The 19,576-nt window shown below is 42.2% G+C and overlaps 1 protein-coding gene across 5 annotated transcripts in view; it reads left to right on the top strand.

Annotated features, from left to right (window-relative positions):
* The window catches only part of PRKCQ (protein kinase C theta), a 257,684-nt gene that overhangs the window by 202,718 nt on the left and 35,390 nt on the right, over positions 1-19,576 (top strand). For all 5 annotated transcript variants that reach the window (XM_056573244.1, XM_056573243.1, XM_056573242.1 and 2 more), the window contains 4 exons: positions 2,324-2,433; positions 6,150-6,249; positions 7,657-7,817; positions 8,443-8,616. In XM_056573244.1, the coding sequence (XP_056429219.1) occupies positions 2,324-2,433; positions 6,150-6,249; positions 7,657-7,817; positions 8,443-8,616 (545 nt within the window). The remainder of the gene's footprint in view (positions 1-2,323; positions 2,434-6,149; positions 6,250-7,656; positions 7,818-8,442; positions 8,617-19,576) is intronic.

Below are 19,576 nucleotides of genomic sequence, written 5' to 3'. Positions count from 1 at the left end.
TAAATTAAATTTTTCTTCTGCATATCATCCCCAGTCCAATGGACAAGTAGAAAGAATTAACCAGGTCTTGGGTGATTATTTGCGACATTTTGTTTCCTCCCGCCAGGATGACTGGGCAGATCTCCTTCCATGGGCCGAATTCTCGTATAACTTCAGAGTCTCTGAATCTTCCTCCAAATCCCCATTTTTCGTGGTGTACGGCCGTCACCCTCTTCCCCCCCTCCCTACCCCCTTGCCCTCTGGTCTGCCCGCTGTGGATGAAATTTCTCGTGACCTTTCCATCATATGGAGAGAGACCCAAAATTCTCTCTTACAGGCTTCATCACGCATGAAGAAGTTCGCGGATAAGAAAAGAAGAGCTCCTCCCGTTTTTTCCCCTGGAGACAAGGTATGGCTCTCCGCTAAATATGTCCGCTTCCGTGTCCCTAGCTACAAGTTGGGACCACGCTATCTTGGTCCGTTCAAAATTTTGTGTCAAATTAATCCTGTCTCTTATAAACTTCTTCTTCCTCCTTCTCTTCGTATCCCTAATGCCTTTCACGTCTCTCTTCTTAAACCACTCATCCTCAACCGTTTTTCTCCCAAATCTGTTCCTCCCACTCCGGTTTCCGGCTCCTCGGACATCTTCTCTGTCAAAGAGATCTTAGCTTCCAAAAAGGTCAGAGGGAAAACTTTTTTTTTAGTGGACTGGGAGGGTTGTGGTCCTGAAGAGAGATCCTGGGAACCTGAGGACAACATCCTAGACAAAAGTCTGCTCCTCAGGTTCTCAGGCTCTAAGAAGAGGGGGAGACCCAAGGGGGGGGGTACTGTTACGCCGAGCGCTCCGGGTCCCCGCTCCTCCCCGGAGCGCTCGCTACACTCTCCCCGCTGCAGCGCTCCGGTCAGATCCACTGACCCGGGGCGCTGCGATTCCGCTTCCAGCCGGGGTGCGATTCGCGATGCGGGTAGCACCCGCTCGCGATGCGCACCCCGGCTCCCGTACCTGACTCGCTCTCCCTCGGTCCTGTCCCGGCGCGCGCGGCCCCGCTCCCTAGGGCGCGCGCGCGCCGGGTCTTTGCGATTTAAAGGGCCACTGCGCCGCTGATTGGCGCAGTGATTCCAATTAGTGTCTTCACCTGTGCACTTCCCTATATCACCTCACTTCCCCTGCACTTCCTTGCCGGATCTTGTTGCCATTGTGCCAGTGAAAGCGTTTCCTTGTGTGTTCCTAGCCTGTGTTCCAGACCTCCTGCCGTTGCCCCTGACTACGATCCTTGCTGCCTGCCCCGACCTTCTGCTACGTCCGACCTTGCTTCTGTCTACTCCCTTGTACCGCGCCTATCTTCAGCAGCCAGAGAGGTGAGCCGTTGCTAGTGGATACGACCTGGTCACTACCGCCGCAGCAAGACCATCCCGCTTTGCGGCGGGCTCTGGTGAAAACCAGTAGTGACTTAGAACCGATCCACTAGCACGGTCCACGCCAATCCCTCTCTGGCACAGAGGATCCACTACCTGCCAGCCGGCATCGTGACAAATGCCTTGTGCAAGTGGCCTTAAAAGGCGTAAACATGCAACTATACTTAATTTCTAGCTAATTAAATTACTTAATTCTTAGGTAAATAAATAAAAAAATTAAATAAATTACTATATTAGTATTACAAAATAAGAAAATATACTATACTTACTATACTGTCCTCTGCTCTTTGAATCCACTGCTGCCACTCACATCTGCCACTGTCTTGGTTTATTTCCCCTGGAAGACATGCTCTCTCTGTATTTCTTATAACCTTCTGAACACACTGTAGCCAATTGCAGCCAGTGCAATGTGTTTGATACACCATCCGGAGAGCAGGACAAGCATGTCATTCAGGGGGCGTAAAGAAAACCATCGGGGTGGAACTGAGTGTTGCCAGGTGAGTATATTCTATTTTGTTACTTTATAACCTTAACAGGCTGCATTTTTATTTATATCTGAAAACCCCTTTAACAACTAGCTAATGGTTGATTAGTTGGATGGATGGTTTGTTAGATGTAGTTGGGGTGGCAGTCTAGTCCTACTCCTAATCATTTGTGTGTAATAAATAAAGATAATAATAATTAAAGCTACGTGGACTGATTCTAATTATCTGTGATTATTGGTGCCTATGAGGAGTTGTAAGTTAGATATTGTTGTAGGGATCCTCTTTGGTCTTATTGTTAGGACTTTACTTAATACATTTATTAGGTGTCCTCGATGCTTTAATAAATATGTTTCATATACTTGTAAATTGTTGAAAGATCCATAATAATACTTGTAGTTTTACGCAATAAATGATAATTGTGTTTCTTCCTTTGTTGTATAAAGAATGTGGTATGAATGTTCATCACAAGTGTGAAAATAAAGTGGGCAACCTCTGCGGGGTCAATCAGAAGTTGATGGCAGAAGCACTGGCAATGATAGAGAGTAGACAACAGGTAAATAAAATTATCCTTAACTTGAGGTAGTTCATAAGGCCAAAATATGGCTATAAAATTAGACCCTAAGAAGTAACCTTGGATCACCATAAGGTTCTCTAGTGAAGTTCTGTTTAGTAGGGTGTCTGTTTATTACAGTTTAATTCACTGCAGTCATATCTGTGACCAACAATTGAGATTGAGATATTTTCTTTGACTTTCATCAAAAAAACAAGATAATTTGCCAGAAGATTGAAGGGGTAAACCTCCAAATGTTTGGTATTCAATAGAAAACTAGGGGCATATGCCTTTTACCGATTTAGCTAAGCCCTAGAAACATTAGAATCCCAGTTATTATTTTTATTTTTTTTGTGGGGGGGGGTTGACCTTCTAGGATTTTTCATTACATTTTTCACAAAGTACATCTAAGGCTATGTGCACATCTGCGCTCGGGAGCTTAGTTGCAGATACAAGCAATGGAGCTGGTCACTCAATGTCACAATGAACACCAACGGATCCTGAAGGATCCCAATGATTTTTATGGGGCCTGTCTGGTTTTCCGTGTGGTGTCTGTTGATTTTCATGCTCTGCGTGAGGAAAAATTACCGCTTGCAGTATTTTTTTCTGAGTTTAGATCCTGAATGGACTCGAAGGCTGATGTACACTTAGCCCTATGTTAACATCAATGTTATGGCTTCTATTTTATAGTGCAGGCTGAATGATGTGCCCAGTGATATTTTTTATGAGATCCCTGCCCTGGTTTGAAGCCAGTGCTTGGATCAGCTATGCAAAGTCAGGAAGAAGTGTAAAAGGTAAGTATTGGAGATATTAGATCTCTCTCATTGCACTGGAATCATTGTGTGGTGTCTGGGGTGTTGCAACGGTGTAGCAGGGTCTGGTGGTATTAACCCTGTGGGGCAAGGTGTTATTAACTCCTTAAGAACACATGACGTACTGGAACGTCATGTGTCCGCTCCCGATCTATAACGCGGGGCCACGGCGTGGCCCCGCGTCATAGCAGGTCGGGCCCGGCCTCTAACAACGTCCGGGACCCGTGGCTAATAGCGCGCGGCATTGATCGCGGTGCCGCGCGCTATTAACCCTTTAACCAACTTTGAACGCCGCGTCTAAAGTCAAAGTATGCCGGTTTGCTCAGTGGGCTGTTCGGGATAGCCGCAGCGAAACCACGGCATCCCGAACAGCTTACAGGAAAGCAGGAGGGTTCCTACCTGCCTCTTCGCTGTCCGATCGCAGAATGACTGCTCAGTGCCTGAGATCCAGGCATGAGCAGTCAAGCGGCAGAATCATCGATCACTGGTTTCCTATGAGAAACCAGTGATCAATGTAATAGATCAGTGTGTGCAGTGTTATAGGTCCCTATGGGAGCTATAACACTGCAAAAAAAAAGTGAAAAAAAAGTGAATAAAGATCATTTAACTCCTTCCCTATTAAAAAGTCTGAATCACCCCCCTTTTCCCATAAAAAAAACACAGTGTAAATAAAAATTTTAACAAACATATATGGTATCGCCGCGTGTGGAAATGTCCGAATATATAGTTAATTAAACCGCATGGTCAATGGCGTACGCGCAGAAAAATTCCAAAGTCCAAAATAGTGCATTTTTGGTCACTTTTTATATCATAAAAAAATGAATAAAAAGCATTCAATAAGTCCTATCAATGCAAAAATAGTACTGCTAAAAACTTCAGATCATGGCGCAAAAAATGAGCCCTCATACTGCCCCATATGCGCAAAAATAAAAAAGTTATAGGGGTCAGAAGATGACAATTTTAAACGTATTAATTTTCCTGCATGTAGTTATGATTTTTTTCCAGAAGTACGACAAAATCTAACCTATATAAGTAGGGTATAATTTTTATCGTATGGACCTACAGAATAAAGATAAGGTGTCATTTTTACCAAAAAATGTACTACGTAGAAACGGAAGCCCCCAAAAACTTACAAAACAGCGTTTTGTTTTATTCAATTTTGTCTCACAATGATTTTTTTTTCCGTTTTGCCGTAGATTTTTGGGCAAAATGACTGATGTCATTACAAAGTAGAATTGGTGGCGCAAAAAATAAGCCATCATATGGATTTTTAGGTGCAAAATTTAAAGAGTTATGATTTTTTAAAGGCAAGGAGGAAAAAAGCGAAAATGCAAAAATGGAAAAACCCTCGGTCCTTAACCCCTTAAGGACTGAGTCCTTTTTCACCTTAAGGACTCGGCCATTTTTTGCAAATCTGACCACTGTCACTTTAAACATTAATAACTCTGGAATGCTTTTAGTTATCATTCTGATTCCGAGATTGTTTTTTCGTGACATATTCTACTTTAACTTAGTGGTAAAAATTTTTGGTAACTTGCATCCTTTCTTGGCGAAAAATCCCAAAATTTTATGAAAAATTTGAAAATTTTGCATTTTTCTAACTTTGAAGCTCTCTGCTTGTAAGGAAAATGGATATTCCAAAAAAATTTTTTTTTTATTCACATATACAATATGTCTACTTTATATTTGCATCATAAAATTGATGAGTTTTTACTTTTGGAAGACACCAGAGGGCTTCAAAGTTCCGCAGCAATTTTCCAATTTTTCACAAAATTTTGAAACTCGCTTTTTTTCAGGGACCAGTTCAGGTTTGAAGTGGATTTGAAGGGTCTTCATATTAGAAATACCCCATAAATGACCCCATTATAAAAACTGCACCCCCGAAAGTATTCAAAATGACATTCAGTAAGCGTTTTAACCCTTTACGGGTTTCACAGGAATAGCAGCAAAGTGAAGGAGAAAATTCACAATCTTCATTTTTTACACTCGCATGTTCTTGTAGACCCAATTTTTGAATTTTTGCAAGGGGTAAAAAGGAGAACATTTTTACTTGTATTTGAAACCCAATTTCTCTCGAGTAAGCACATACCTCATATGTCTATGTTAATTGTTCGGCGGGCGCAGTAGAGGGCTCAGAAGGGAAGGAGCGTCAAATGGTTTTTGGGGGGCATGTCACCTTTAGGAAGCCCCTATGGTGCCAGAACAGCAAAAAACCCCACATGGCATACCATTTTGGAAACTAGACCCCTCGGGGAACGTAACAAGGGGTAATGTGAACCTTAATACCCCACAGGTGATTCACGACTTTTGCATATGTAAAAAAAAAAAATGTTTTTATCTAAAATGCTTGGTTTCCCTAAAGTTTTACATTTTTAAAAAGGGTAATAGCAGAAAATACCCCCAAAAATTTGAAGCCCAATTTCTCCCGATTCAGAAAACACCCCATATGGGGGTGAAAAGTTCTCTGCTGGCGCACTACAGGTCTCAGAAGAGAAGGAGTCACATTTGGCTTTTTTGAAGGAAATTTTGCTCTGGGGGCATGCCGCATTTAGGAAGCCCCTATGGTGCCAGGACAGCAAAAAAAAACACATGGCATACCATTTTGGAAACTAGACCCCTCAGGGAACGTAACAAGGGGTAAAGTGAACCTTAATACCCTACAGGTGTTTCACGACTTTTGCATATGTAAAAAAATATAAAAAAAATTACCTAAAATGCTTGGTTTCCCGCAAAGTTAGTTCTAGAATGTTCTTCTAAAAAATGATGCTGCTTTTACATAACAGAATAATAAAACTGACACCAGTGCTAGATGCTGGACACCAATGACATGGCATAGTGTTTTACAGACAGAACCTATGAGGGAGATATAAATATGACCTTTGTGGTATACTTTTGTTCTGATTCTAGGATAGGCGACAGAGAGACTCTGAACATATATACAGAGAAGGACCTGTTGAACTGGGTCACAGAAGTCAAGACCAACCTGTTGTTTTAACGGGAAAGAAAGGTGCAATACTTTGTGATATTATTTAAAACCATTGTAAGGCTATGTTCCCACATGGCACAATCACTTTGCATTTAAACTAAATACACATGCCTACATTTTCATTTCCAAATGTTCAGTTTTATTTTGAAACAAAAAAATGCATGATTATTCATATACTCTTTTACTATTAACATTTAATGAGCACTGTCATTTGCAAAAACTTTTCTATAATGTAGGACAAGCAGGGCTCTGTACACTGAGGACAAGCAGGGCTCTGTGCACTGAGGACAAGCAGGGCTCTATATACTGAGGACAAGCAGGGCTCTTTACACTGAGGACAAGCAGGACTCTGTGCACTGAGGACAAGCAGGGCTCTGTACAGTGAGGACAAGCATGGCTCTGTACACTGAGGACAAGCAGGGCTCTGTACACTGAGGACAAGCAGGGCTCTGTACACTGAGGACAAGCAGGGCTCTGTACACTGAGGACAAGCAGGGCTCTGTGCACTGAGGACAAGCAGGGTTCTGTGCACTGAGGACAAAAAGGGCTCTGTGCACTGAGGACAAGCAGGGCTCTGTACACTGAGGACAAGCGGGGCTCTGTGCACTGAGGACAAGCAGGGCTCTGTACACTGAGGACAAGCAGGGCTCTGTACACTGAGGATGAGCAGGGCTCGGTGCAGTGAGGACAAGCAGGGTTTTGTACAGTGAGGACAAGCAGGGCTCTGTACACTGAGGACAAGCAGGGCTCTGTACACTGAGGACAAGCAGGGCTCTGTACACTGAGGACAAGCAGGGCTCTGTGCACTGAGGACAAGCAGGGTTCTGTGCACTGAGGACAAGCAGGGCTCTGTGCACTGAGGACAAGCAGGGCTCTGTACACTGAGGACAAGCAGGGCTCTGTGCACAGAGGACAAGCAGGGCTCTGTACACTGAGGACAAGCTGGGCTCTGTACACTGAGGACAAGCAGGGCTCTGTACACTGAGGACAAGCAGGGCTCTGTACACTGAGGACAGCAGGGCTCTGTACACTGAGGACAAGCAGGGCTCTGTACACTGAGGACAAGCAGGGCTCTGTACACTGAGGACAAGCAGGGCTCTGTACACTAAGGACAAGCAGGGCTCGGTGCAGTGAGGACAAGCAGGGTTCTGTGCACTGAGACTCTGTGACACACCACTGGCTAACACAGCAGTCTGATTGACAAGCCAGGAGCCTTCCTGTATTTTGTCTCTGCAATAGTTGTAGAAACAAGATAGCAAATTTTCATCCAAAAATATAAACAGTTTTGTAAACAATGTATTATTCAAATATACATAAGGGTCTTATCTACATTATAATAAAAAAATATATATATATATTTTTTTTAAATGACAGGTACGCTTTTAGTACTATGTTTCCTTACTTATGTCTATAATATGTTTATACCAGAGTCTCAAGGCATTTGTTGGGAGTCGCCAGTTGAAGAAACTAAATGTACAGAAACTACATCTGAGCCAACACTGAGGATAGAAGAACCATGCAGCGACATTAAAGTGAAATTTGATGACTTTGTCTTGCATAAAATGCTTGGCAAAGGAAGCTTTGGAAAGGTAAAACTTCAGTGATTACTTCACATCTTTTAATAGGTCACTAACTAACCTTAAAAAATGGCCATTTGTCCTAAACCCTTGAGAAAGCCCCCTGTTGGTGGTGAAACGTTGGGGGGGGGGGGCGATGTGTACTTGATTTTAAAATAACAACTGTGCGTTTTTCAAACAAATATGATTGCCTAATAGCGGACTGCAGCCGCAAGTATCAGGGCATTATACTAGCATGTAGATACATGTAGTAGGGAATACTATACAGTCACATAGAGACCGCATGTTGAATTTTAAATTCACTTATAGGCAAATAAGAATAAAAGTTACGTTTTAACTCTTAGTTAATGGATGGGAGAAATAGGGTACTAGTGATCACGTAAGTGATCAATTGTAAATAAAATCTTGAAATTAACCCTCCATCCATAGGTCCCAATTGTTAAAAAAAATAAATTAATTTTATCTGAAGCCCCATAGTAACAATTCATGAAGACTTCAGTGACCTCCCCTACACAGGCATGTATAGCACATACATCAAGGTAATGTTATGTTAGGTTTAGACTATAACTCTTTGGTTTGTGCACTTTGTTGTTTTAACTGTGCTAATTCAATTAATAAACAGGTATTTTTTTTTTAGGTTTTCCTCGCTGAACTCAAGGGGTCCTTCAAGTTCTTTGCAATCAAAGTTCTGAAAAAAGATGTAGTTCTCATGGATGATGATGTTGAATGCACCATGGTTGAAAAAAGAGTCCTTTCTCTCGCTTGGGAACACCCTTTCCTGACACACCTGTACTGTACATTTCAGACAAAGGTACCAGCACCTTAATAAAATAGTACTGCAAGCTTCTTCTTTGTCATTGTCACCTGTGTACATAAGCCTCTTAAATGAAACATAAAAGTTAATGTTGTGGTGTCGGGTGAGGGTAATGTGCAAATTAACCTTTTTGTGACGCCAGGGTGTGGTTGTCCTATACACCTTCCGAGGTTGAGCCAGCTTCTCCTGTGCCAGGCACGGGGCAATAAATACTCCTACGCAAGGTTACAGATAACTGAATTTACTGAGGCAGGATAGATGGTAAAATCTGTTACAGCTCAGATTGGTATAAAGGGAGGTGCAGGGTGAACCTTGGAAGCTTATCGGCTTGCTGGGACTTGTAGTTGATATTGCTGTGTATGACTGACTTGCTGTATGGCAACACGCGCTTGACTTTAGTGACTTGTATGACTAACTTGACTGACTTGAACTTGAACTGAACTCCTACCACACTATGTAAGGGGCAGTTTTGGAGGACTCCCATTGGGCTAACAAGTCACATGGTTCATCTCATGCACGCTCCCCTAACAACAGGGTTCCTAAGGTTTAACATGCTTAAAGCAATAGGTACACAGAAAATACAACTACATTAACCATTGTGATATATTGAGTCCTGACTAGTGTGGGCCCCAGATGGACACTGAAGGCAAAATCTGCCACACAGGATGGGCAGGATGCTATATTCTGTCCTGGGTCACCACAATGTAATGTTCTGGTACAGTGAGAATTCTTTAGCTCAGTACTATGTTCAGTTCTGATCAGATGCTGTTCATGGTGAATTTTCTATTATTCTTCTACACTGCATTCTAGTATGGCTAAAGGGGTATTCACATCTTGTAAAGTGATTGCATATCACTAGGATATACTATCACAATAATATCATTGGGGATCCAACCTCTATGACTGGCATCTATTCTTATACCCTAACCAGTGGCCTCCGGCCATCAGTGTGTGCAGTGTGTTCCTGGGAATACATTTCTATGGAAAGAAACTGTCAACATCTGTCATACTTAGGAATGACAATGGTTCCAGAATATGGACCCCTAGAAATCAGTCTAGCAATATGCCATGACTATATGACATTGGAATACCACTTCAAATGGAGACCAGCAGGTTCAGTCCTAGATTTACTGTAGGCACAAAAGGGAAGGGGGACATTCATCAAAATTTGTGCAGAGGAAAAGTTGACCAGTTGCCCACAGCAACCAATCAAATAGCTTCTTTCACTTTTGAAAATGCCTCTGAAAAAGTAAAAGAAGCAATCTGATTGGTTGCTATAAGCAACTGGTCAACTTTTCCTCTTCACAGGTCTTGATGGCAAATTGTTTCGTAACCAGAGTTTCCGAGAAACCCTGCAGCTTTTTGGCTCTGATCAGGGGTTCCCTTTTACAATAGAGAATGTGAAGTGATAAAAGCATGTGAGACAAATTATAGAAATGTGTATTTATTCTTACAGCTAGTTATCTTATCCTAACAGCAAGCTCTTTTGAGACTGGAATGGAATAAGGGGTCCCCAGGAGTGAAAACATATTTCAAGGGATGTTAATATGTGACACACTGGTCTAGCACCTCAGATTTCACCCAACCCAACATATGTCACACACGGCTTAAACATTTTTAGCAATTCTTAAAAAAATAAAATTATCTAAAAATTTCCAAGTCTGCAATATTTAAGATCTTCAGTTTCGCAAATATTTAAGATCTTCAGTTTAGCAAAAAACCTAATTCCCTAATCGAAATCACTGTGTCGGCAGGTAAGAACCATTTGGCCCATCTAATCTGCCTAATTAAGTTAAAGGGGTATTCCAGGCAAAACCTTATATATATATATATATATATATATATATATATATATATATATATATATATATATATCAACTGGCTCCGGAAAGTTAAACAGATTTGTAAATTACTTCTATTAAAAAATCTTAATCCTTCCAATAGTTATTAGCTTCTGATGTTTTCTGTCTAACTGCTCAATGATGATGTCACGTCCCGAGAGCTGTGCATGATGGGAGAATATCCCCATAGGAACTGCACAGCTCCCGGGACGTGAGTCATCAGAGAGCAGTTAGACAGAAAACAACAACTCAACTTCAGAAGCTAATAACTATTGGAAGGATTAAGATTTTTTAATAGAAGTAATTTACAAATCTGTTTAAATTTCCGGAGCCAGTTGAAATATAAAAAAAAGTTTTGGCCTGGAATACCCCTTTAATTACATATGTTTGAGCACATATCGCAAATTCACCCGAATAGGCTACTGTCACATTCAAATATATTCAATACCTCAGTACCACTGAGTTGTCTACCAATATGATCCTGTTGAACCACAATTTAAAAGCAATGTCTGATTTTCATCAGATCCTTTTTAGTGAATTTTTTATTCATTATTACTTTTGTCAGTTTCATGTTATTGCAGCAAGTATTGTGGGTTTTTCTGTCTTTAACAAAAGGGTAAGCATAAAAAAAAATTGATGTACACATCAATCTAATACCTTCTAGTAGTAAAAGATAGAACTAATTGGGAAAAAAATTATGTTAATGGGGTACTCCACTGGAAAAAAATGTTTTAAATCAACTGGTGCCAGAAAGTTAAACAGATTTGTAAATTACTTCCATTTAAAAAAAAAAAACTTAATCCTTCCAGTACTTATCAGCTGCTGTATGATCCACAGGAAGTTCTATTTTTATATTTTTTTCTGTTCGACCACAGTGCTCTCTGCTGATACCTCTGTTTATGTAAGGAACTGTCCAGAGCAGGATAGGTTTTCTATGGGGATTTGCTTCTTCTCTGGACAGTTCCTAAAATGGACAGAGGTGTCAGCAGAGAGCACTGTGGTCAGGCAGAAAGGAAATTCAAAAAGAAAAGAACTTCCTGTGGATCATAAAGCAGCTGAGACATACTGGAAGGATTAAGATTTTTTAATAGAAGTAATTTACAAATCTGTTTAACTTTCTGGTACCAGTTGATTTAAAAAAATGTTTTCCAGTGGAGTACCCCTTTAACCTCTTCAGGACATAGGGCGTATGGATACGCCCTGAATCCCGAGTCCTTAAGGACCGAGGGCGTATCCATACGCCCGTGGGAATTCCGGCCCCCACCGCTAGCCGGTTGGGGACCGGAGCCGGATGCCTGCTGAAATCGTTCAGCAAGCATCTCGGCATATCGCCCAGGGGGGTCATTATGCCCCCCCATGTCGGCGATCGCCGCAGATCGCTGGACAATTCAGTCCAGCGATCTGCGGCGATTCCGGGTCAATCGGGTCTCCGGTGACCCGGTGACCCGGAATTACTTGCTGTTCGGGGCCGTCTCTGACGGCCCCGAACAGCCAGAGCCTGCAGGGGTGAGGTGGCACTGGTGCCACCTCACGATCGCCCTGATTCGTCGGCCGGATTACCGGCCGACCAATCAGGGCGCCTGCTGCGGGTGTCACTCCCGCACCCGCTCCGCCCCTCTTCTGGAGGACGTGAGCGGGTGCGGGAAGACGACCCCCGGTGCTGGGGACCCCGATCCCCGGCGCCCCTGTTGGGATCGGGGCCCCAGGAGCAGCTGCGGCGGCGGAGACGACGAGGGACTGACCTGTGCGGCGAGGATCGTTGGAGGTGAGTGACAGCCTCCTGCTGTTGCTTAGCAACAGCTCCCAGCATGCAAAAAGGGCATGCTGGGAGCTGTAGTTATGCAACAGCAGGAGGCAGACCACCACAACTCCCAGCATTCCCTTATGGGCATGCTGGGACTTATGGTTTTGCAACAGCTGGAGGCACATTCTTTCTATGGAAAAGTGTACCTTCAGCTGTTGTCTAACTACAACTCCCAGCTTGCACAAACAGCTAAAGTGCATGCTGGGAGTTGTAGTGGTGCATCTGCTGGTTGCATAACTACAACTCCCAGCATGCCCGTTGGCTGTCGGTGACTGCTGAAAGTTGTAGTTTTGCAACAGCTGAAGGCACACTGGTTGTGAAACTCAGAGTTTTTTTTTACCTAACTCAGTGTTTCACGACCGGTGTGCCTCCAGCTGTTGCAAACTACAACTCTCAGCAGTCACCGTACACCATGCACCGTACATGCTGGGAGTTGTAGTTTTGCAACAGCTGGAGGCACACTGGTTGTGAAACACTGAGTTAGGTCACAAACTCAGTGATACATAACCAGTGTGCCTACAGTTGTTGCAAAACTGCAACTCTCAGCAGTCACCGACAGCCAACGGGCATGCTGGGAGTTGTAGTTATGCAACAGCTGGATGTCCCCCCCAATGTGAACGTACAGGGTACACTCACATGGGCGGAGGATTACAGTAAGTATCTGGCTGCAAATTTGAGCTGCCGCAAACTTTCTGCTGCAGCTCAAATTGCCAGCGAGAAACTACTGTGAACCCCCGCCCGTGCGACTGTACCCTAAAAACACTACACTACACTACCACAAAAAATAAAATAAAAAGTAAAAAACACTACATATACACATACCCCTACACAGCCCCCCTCCCCTCCCCAATAAAAATGAAAAACGTCTGGTACGCCACTGTTTCCAGAACGGAGCCTCCAGCTGTTGCAAAACAACTCCCAGTATTGTCGGACAGCCGTTGACTGTCCAGGCATGCTGGGAGTTTTGCAACAGCTGGAGGCACCCTGTTTGGGAATCACTGGCGTAGAATACCCCTATGTCCACCCCTATGCAATCCCTAATTTAGGCCTCAAATGCGCATGGCGCTCTCACTTTGGAGCCCTGTCGTATTTCAAGGCAACAGTTTAGGGTCACATATGGGGTATCGCCGTACTCGGGAGAAATTGTGTTACAAATTTTGGGGGGTATTTTCTGCTTTTACCCTTTTTAAAAATGTAAAATTTTTGGGAAAACAAGCATTTTAGGTAAAAAAAAAAATTTTTTTTACATATGCAAAAGTCGTGAAACACCTGTGGGGTATAAAGGTTCACTTAACCCCTTGTTACGTTCCCCGAGGGGTCTATTTTCCAAAATGGTATGCCATGTGGGTTTTTTTTGCTATCCTGGCACCATAGGGGCTTCCTAAATGCGGCATGCCCCCAGAGCAAAATTTGCGTTCAAAAAGCCAAATGTGACTCCTTCTCTTCTGAGACCTGTAGTGCGCCAGCAGAGCACTTTTCACCCCCATATGGGGTGTTTTCTGAATCGGGAGAAATTGGGCTTCAAATTTTTAGGGGTATTTTCTGCTATTACCCTTTTTAAAAATAAATTTTTTTTGGGAAAACAAGCATTTTAGGTAAATTATTTTTATTTTTTTTACATTTGCAAAAGTCGTGAAACACCTGTGGGGTATTAAGGTTCACTTTATCCCATGTTACATTCCCCGAGGGGTCTAGTTTCCAAAATGGTATGCCATGTGTTTTTTTTTTGCTGTTCTGGCACTATAAGGGCTTCCTAACGGTAACATGCCCCCCAAAAACCATTTCAGAAAAACGTACTCTCCAAAATCCCCTTGTCGCTCCTTCGCTTTTGAGCCCTCTACTGCGCCCGCCGAACACTTTACATAGACATATGAGGTATGTGCTTACTCGAGAGAAATTGGGCTACAAATACAAGTAAAAATTTTGTCCTTTTACCCCTTGTAAAAATTCAAAAATTGGGTCTACAAGAACATGTGAGTGTAAAAAATGAAGATTGTGAATTTTCTCCTTCACTTTGCTGCTATTCCTGTGAAACACCTAAAGGGTTAATACACTGACTGAATGTCATTTTGAATACTTTGGGGGGTGTAGTTTTTATAATGGGGTCATTTATGGGGTATTTCTAATATGAAGACCCTTCAAATCCACTTCAAACCTGAACTGGTCCCTGAAAAATACTGAGTTTGAAAATTTTGTGAAAAATCGGAAAATTGCTGCTGACCGTTGAAGCCCTCTGGTGTCTTCCAAAAGTAAAAACACGTCAATTTTATGATGTAAACATAAAGTAGACATATTGTATATGTGAACCAAAAAAAATGTATTCGTAATATCCATTTTCCTTACAAGCAGAAAGCTTCAAAGTTAGAAAAATGCTAAATTTTCAAATTTTTCATCAAATTTACGTATTTTTCACCAAGAAAGGATGCAAGTATCGACAAAAATTTACCACTATGTTAAAGTAGAATATGTCACGAAAAAACAATCTCGGAATCAGATTGATAAGTAAAAGCATTCCAGAGTTATTAATGTTTAAAGTGACAGTGGTCAGATGTGCAAAAAACACTCCGGTCCTTAAGGCCAAAATGGGCTCCGTCCTGAAGGGGTTAAGGGAGTTCTCCTGTGAAAACTAATTTATTGTAAATTTAATGTCATTTAATTCAATTTAATTTCATGTAAAACTAATTCCTGTGGATAGGGGATAAGTAGCTGATCGCATTGGATCCGATCAATGGGGCCTCTGCGATCACCAGTACGGGACGCCGCGCTCTCAGTCAGGCTGGCGTGTCGTCTACCGGTAGACGGCACACGCTCTATTCATTCCAATGGGTGCACCGATGATGCCCAAGAGGTGTACTTGGATCTTTTTCGGCGCTCCCATAGGAATGAATGGAGCGTGTGCCAGCTGCAGCACAAGCTCCTCACTGAGAGCTGAGGTCCCATCCAGGTGATCGCAGGGGGGGCCCCAGCGGTCGAACACCCCATGATCAACTACTTGGCCCCTATCCTGTAGGGGGATAATTTTTCTCCTTTAAATTGATTCAGAGAGATTATATAAATGCTTTAATACGGTCAGATTGAACTGTGTGCATTACTGTGTAAAAATGCACACAAAGAGTCCGCTATGCACTGACAGTGGGCTGATCCCCAGATTAATATACAATAGCAGTAATGACCACAGGACTGCAAATACAGATTGTTGTCTATTGCCTGTATCAAAGTGGAAGGTAATAATGGTCAGTTTGTTATCTCTTTTAACTATGCTAAAAAATCATTTAGTTTGTTCATGTGGATTCTCACAGATCTTTGGCTCCCTCTAGTGACATTTTGCCAGCATCCACAGGCAAGCGATTCCTGATGCCTATCTTTCTTTATGTAATGGTCTAACAGTACACCAGGAGGAGACGCTATGCTGAAAAATAAGTATTGGTTTCCTCTCTTGTGTATAATCCCCTGGCAGTAGCCCTTGTGCCAGTTGTTTAGGTAGAATAAAAAGAATGCCCTTGTAAGAGGTGGTAGAGTGTTTCCCTTTTCACAAGTAGACAGAAATATGACGAGTTCAAATACACAGAGTAGGATGGAAAGTTACACTTTCCAATGAAGGGCACAAATCACCTAAAGTGACACAAATAGACTTGTAAATCTGTTCACTCTTGCTGGTTTATTGTGTTTTGTGGTTGCAGAACAGTCTAATAGAGACATTTGGTATTTAAATGCTGCTAAGCTTAAGGCGCCTTTCACACTACCGTTATGACACGGTAGTGTGACAGCCGTCGGGACCGCTGGGGAGAATAGCGGGAGGAAAATTACTACTGTGACGGACTGACTCTGCCAAAAGTGACTTCTCCTTCAGGATGACAAGCCCCAGCATATCCCAGGCAATATCCCCAGTCAGAACTAGAGATTATTGCATCCTTGTACCCAAAGAACCAGGCAACACCAGTCTTCAGGTATAAAATCCAAACTGTTTATTGTGGAACAAGTGTCTTCTTTTATAGGAAGGACATCACAGGGGAAGGGTCAGTAAAGACAATACAGGTGACAGGTAGTCTGGGAGATAATCCAACAAAGGTAATACAGGTGACAGGTAGTCTGGGAGATAATCCAATAAAGGCAATACAGGTGACAGGTAGTCTGGGAGATAATCCAATAAAGGCAATACAGGTGACAGGTAGTCTGGGAGATAATCCAACAAAGGTAATCCAGGTGACAGGTAGTCTGGGAGATAATCCAATAAAGGCAATACAGGTGACAGATAGTCTGGGAGATAATCCAACAAAGGTAATTAGCTCTCCCTATTCAGTGCCTTGAGTGCAAAAGGTGTATTGTGCACATAAAGTGTATGAAAACAGTAAATAAAAGTATTTTAACTCTGAGCTTTATGTCACTGGACAACATAAACTGAGGGGTACAAATAGTGATGTCCTTAACCCCTTAAGGACCAAGGACGTACTGGTACGTCCTTGGTCCTGCTCCCCTGATATAACGCGGGGTTACACGGTAACCCCGCATCATATCACGGCGGGCCCGGCGTCATAGTGAAGCCGGGACCCGCCGCTAATAGCGCGCAGCGCCGATCGCGGCGCCGCGCGCTATTAACCATTTAGCCGCGCGCTCAGAGCTGAGCCGCGCGGCTAAAACCGAAAGTGAAAGCTGCCGGTTAACTCAGTGGGCTGTTCGGGATAGCCGTGGTGAAATCGCGGCATCCCGAACAGCTTACAGGACAGCGGGAGGGCCCCTACCTGCCTCCTCACTGTCCGATCGCCGAATGACTACTCAGTGCCTGAGATCCTGGCATGAGCAGTCATGCTGCAGAATCGTCGATCACTGGTTTCCTATGAGAAACCAGTGATCAATGATGAAGATCAGTGTGTGCAGTGTTATAGGTCCCTATGGGACCTATAACACTGCAAGAAAAAAAAAGTGAATAAAGATCATTTAACCCCTCCCCTATTAAAAGTTTGAATCACCCCCTTTTCCCATAAAAAAAAAACACAGTGTAAATAAAAATAAAATTAAACATATGTGGTATCATCGCATGCGGAAATGTCCGAATTATAAAAATATATCATTAATTAAACCGCTCGGTCAATGGCGTGCGCGCAAAAAAATTCCAAAGTCAAAAATAGTGCATTTTTGGTCACTTTTTATATCATTTAAAAGTGAATAAAATAAGTGAATCAATAAGTCCTATCAATGCAAAAATGGTACCCTTAAAAACTTCAGATCACGGCGCAAAAAATGAGTCCTCATACCGCCCCATACACGGAAAAATAAAAAAGTTATAGGGGTCAGAAGATGACAATTTTAAACGTATTCATTTTCCTGAATGTAGTTATGATTTTTTCCAGAAGTACGACAAAATCAAACCTATATAAGTAGTGTATCATTTTAATCATATAGACCTACAGAATAAAGATAAGGTGTCATTTTTACCGAAAAATTTACTACGTAGAAACGGAAGCCCCCAAAAGTTACAAAACGGCATTTTTTTTTCAATTTTGTCGCACAATGATTTTTTTTCCGTTTCACCGTAGATTTTTGGGCAAAATGTAGATTTTTGGGCAAAATTACTGATGTCATTACAAAGTAGAATTGGTGCCGCAAAAAATAAGCCATCATATGGATTTTTAGGTGCAAAATTGAAAGAGTTATGATTTTTTAAAGGCAAGGAGCAAAAAACGAAAATGCAAAAACGGAAAAACCCCCAGTCCTTAAGGGGTTAAGTCCATCCAAGTAGGTAGGGTGACTCTAGGATCCGTCACAACTACTTTCACCGTCTTTTTCTCCTGCTATTCTCCCTGAAAAACAGCAGCGCCTGACGGACCCCATTGACTATTGTCCATCGGGACCCGTTGTTGCCCATTGTGCCCCATCAAAATGATGTCCATCAAACTCCAAAAAAAAAAAAAAAAGAGAGAGTTTGATGGCTGTTCTTGACTGGGCGCAACAGTAGTGTGAACGTAGCCTAACTTTGCTATTCTCTTTATGAGCAGATCTTCACTAGGGCCAATAACTGTGACATACTCCACTACTGCCAACATCTGCTAACTTTTTGCTGCTCTTTAGTGCTGCGGGATATCTTTGGGGAGGCTACTACAAGCCCTTAGCAAGCATGGGGTTGCACCAGATATCCTTGCGACATCACAAATTCTTTTAAATTGTTCCCTATTACCCTCAATAGCAAATGTGCAACATATTCCTACCGCAATGAGCACTCTTTCCCATACCATTTGCTGACTCTACTTCTTAATCTTTTCTCCATACAGTCAGGTTTCTTCAGGATTCAGTCCTAGGTCCTCTCTTCTCTGTACACAGCTCCTATTGGACAAACTATTAGTAGATTAGACCTTCAGTACTATTTCTACAGGAATAAAAACATCTTCCCCTAAAATCAATCCTGGATATCTACAAAACTGTCAGCTCTAATATGTTCTCTCTTTGTCCTTTGAAGTCTTGTGTCATCTACTAAACTTCAGTAACTAAACCTGATACCACCTGTGTGGTACTACCAGAACTCATAGGCAGTGTAGTGAGCCCTTTGAATGTTAGGTATCGTTCCCATTGTGGTCCCCTCCTTTCAAAAGTGTTATGGATGGAGAGCTAGTGATCTTTAATGTCGTACTGCACAATCCAGGGTTTGTAGGTTCTTCCCGTACAGAGAGATGCAGAAGATTAGTTACTAAATGACAAATAGTGAACAGTTTCACACTATGTCAAACTGGTAACGTCAGGAACCACACATGTAGTCTACAACAGTCCACCTCTGAGGTAAACTATTCAGGTTCTAGTTTCTATCTAGGCCAGGAAGAAAGTATGTAAGCTCTTGTGATCAGGGCCCTAACTCTTATTGTGTAAATTGTTATGTAGTTTGTTAGTCCTCCTTTACATACACTTTTTCTATGGCCTTTTTAGTTTTGTTTTTTTAGCTAAAAATGGCAGCTTTTTTTTCAGTTGTACTGTAATTTTTTAGAAGTGTTTATTATGGCATATATCCAAAATAATATATATTTAGTAAATGCATGTGGTCAACACATCATGTGTAATAGAATAATGTTTTATCTTTTAAACACATGATCTGCAATGCTACAAACACCACAGACAAACACACCAAAACAAAGCACGCATTTACCCATGTTTTTTTTTTATCAGGAATAAACTATGGAGAGTTATAGGAGAAAACCCCCAAAAACTGCCAAAAACATGGCACACGTCACACAAAAAAAAAAAAAAAAAAACACTATCGCATAAGACACAAAAGAAAAGCATTTTTTGTAGTGCTTTTTTATTACTTTGTGGCCTTTTAGATAAACTC

The sequence above is a fragment of the Hyla sarda genome, chromosome 4 (assembly GCF_029499605.1).
Source record: "Hyla sarda isolate aHylSar1 chromosome 4, aHylSar1.hap1, whole genome shotgun sequence".
Lineage (NCBI taxonomy): Eukaryota > Metazoa > Chordata > Amphibia > Anura > Hylidae > Hyla > Hyla sarda.
This window is presented reverse-complemented; position numbering and strand designations above follow the sequence as displayed.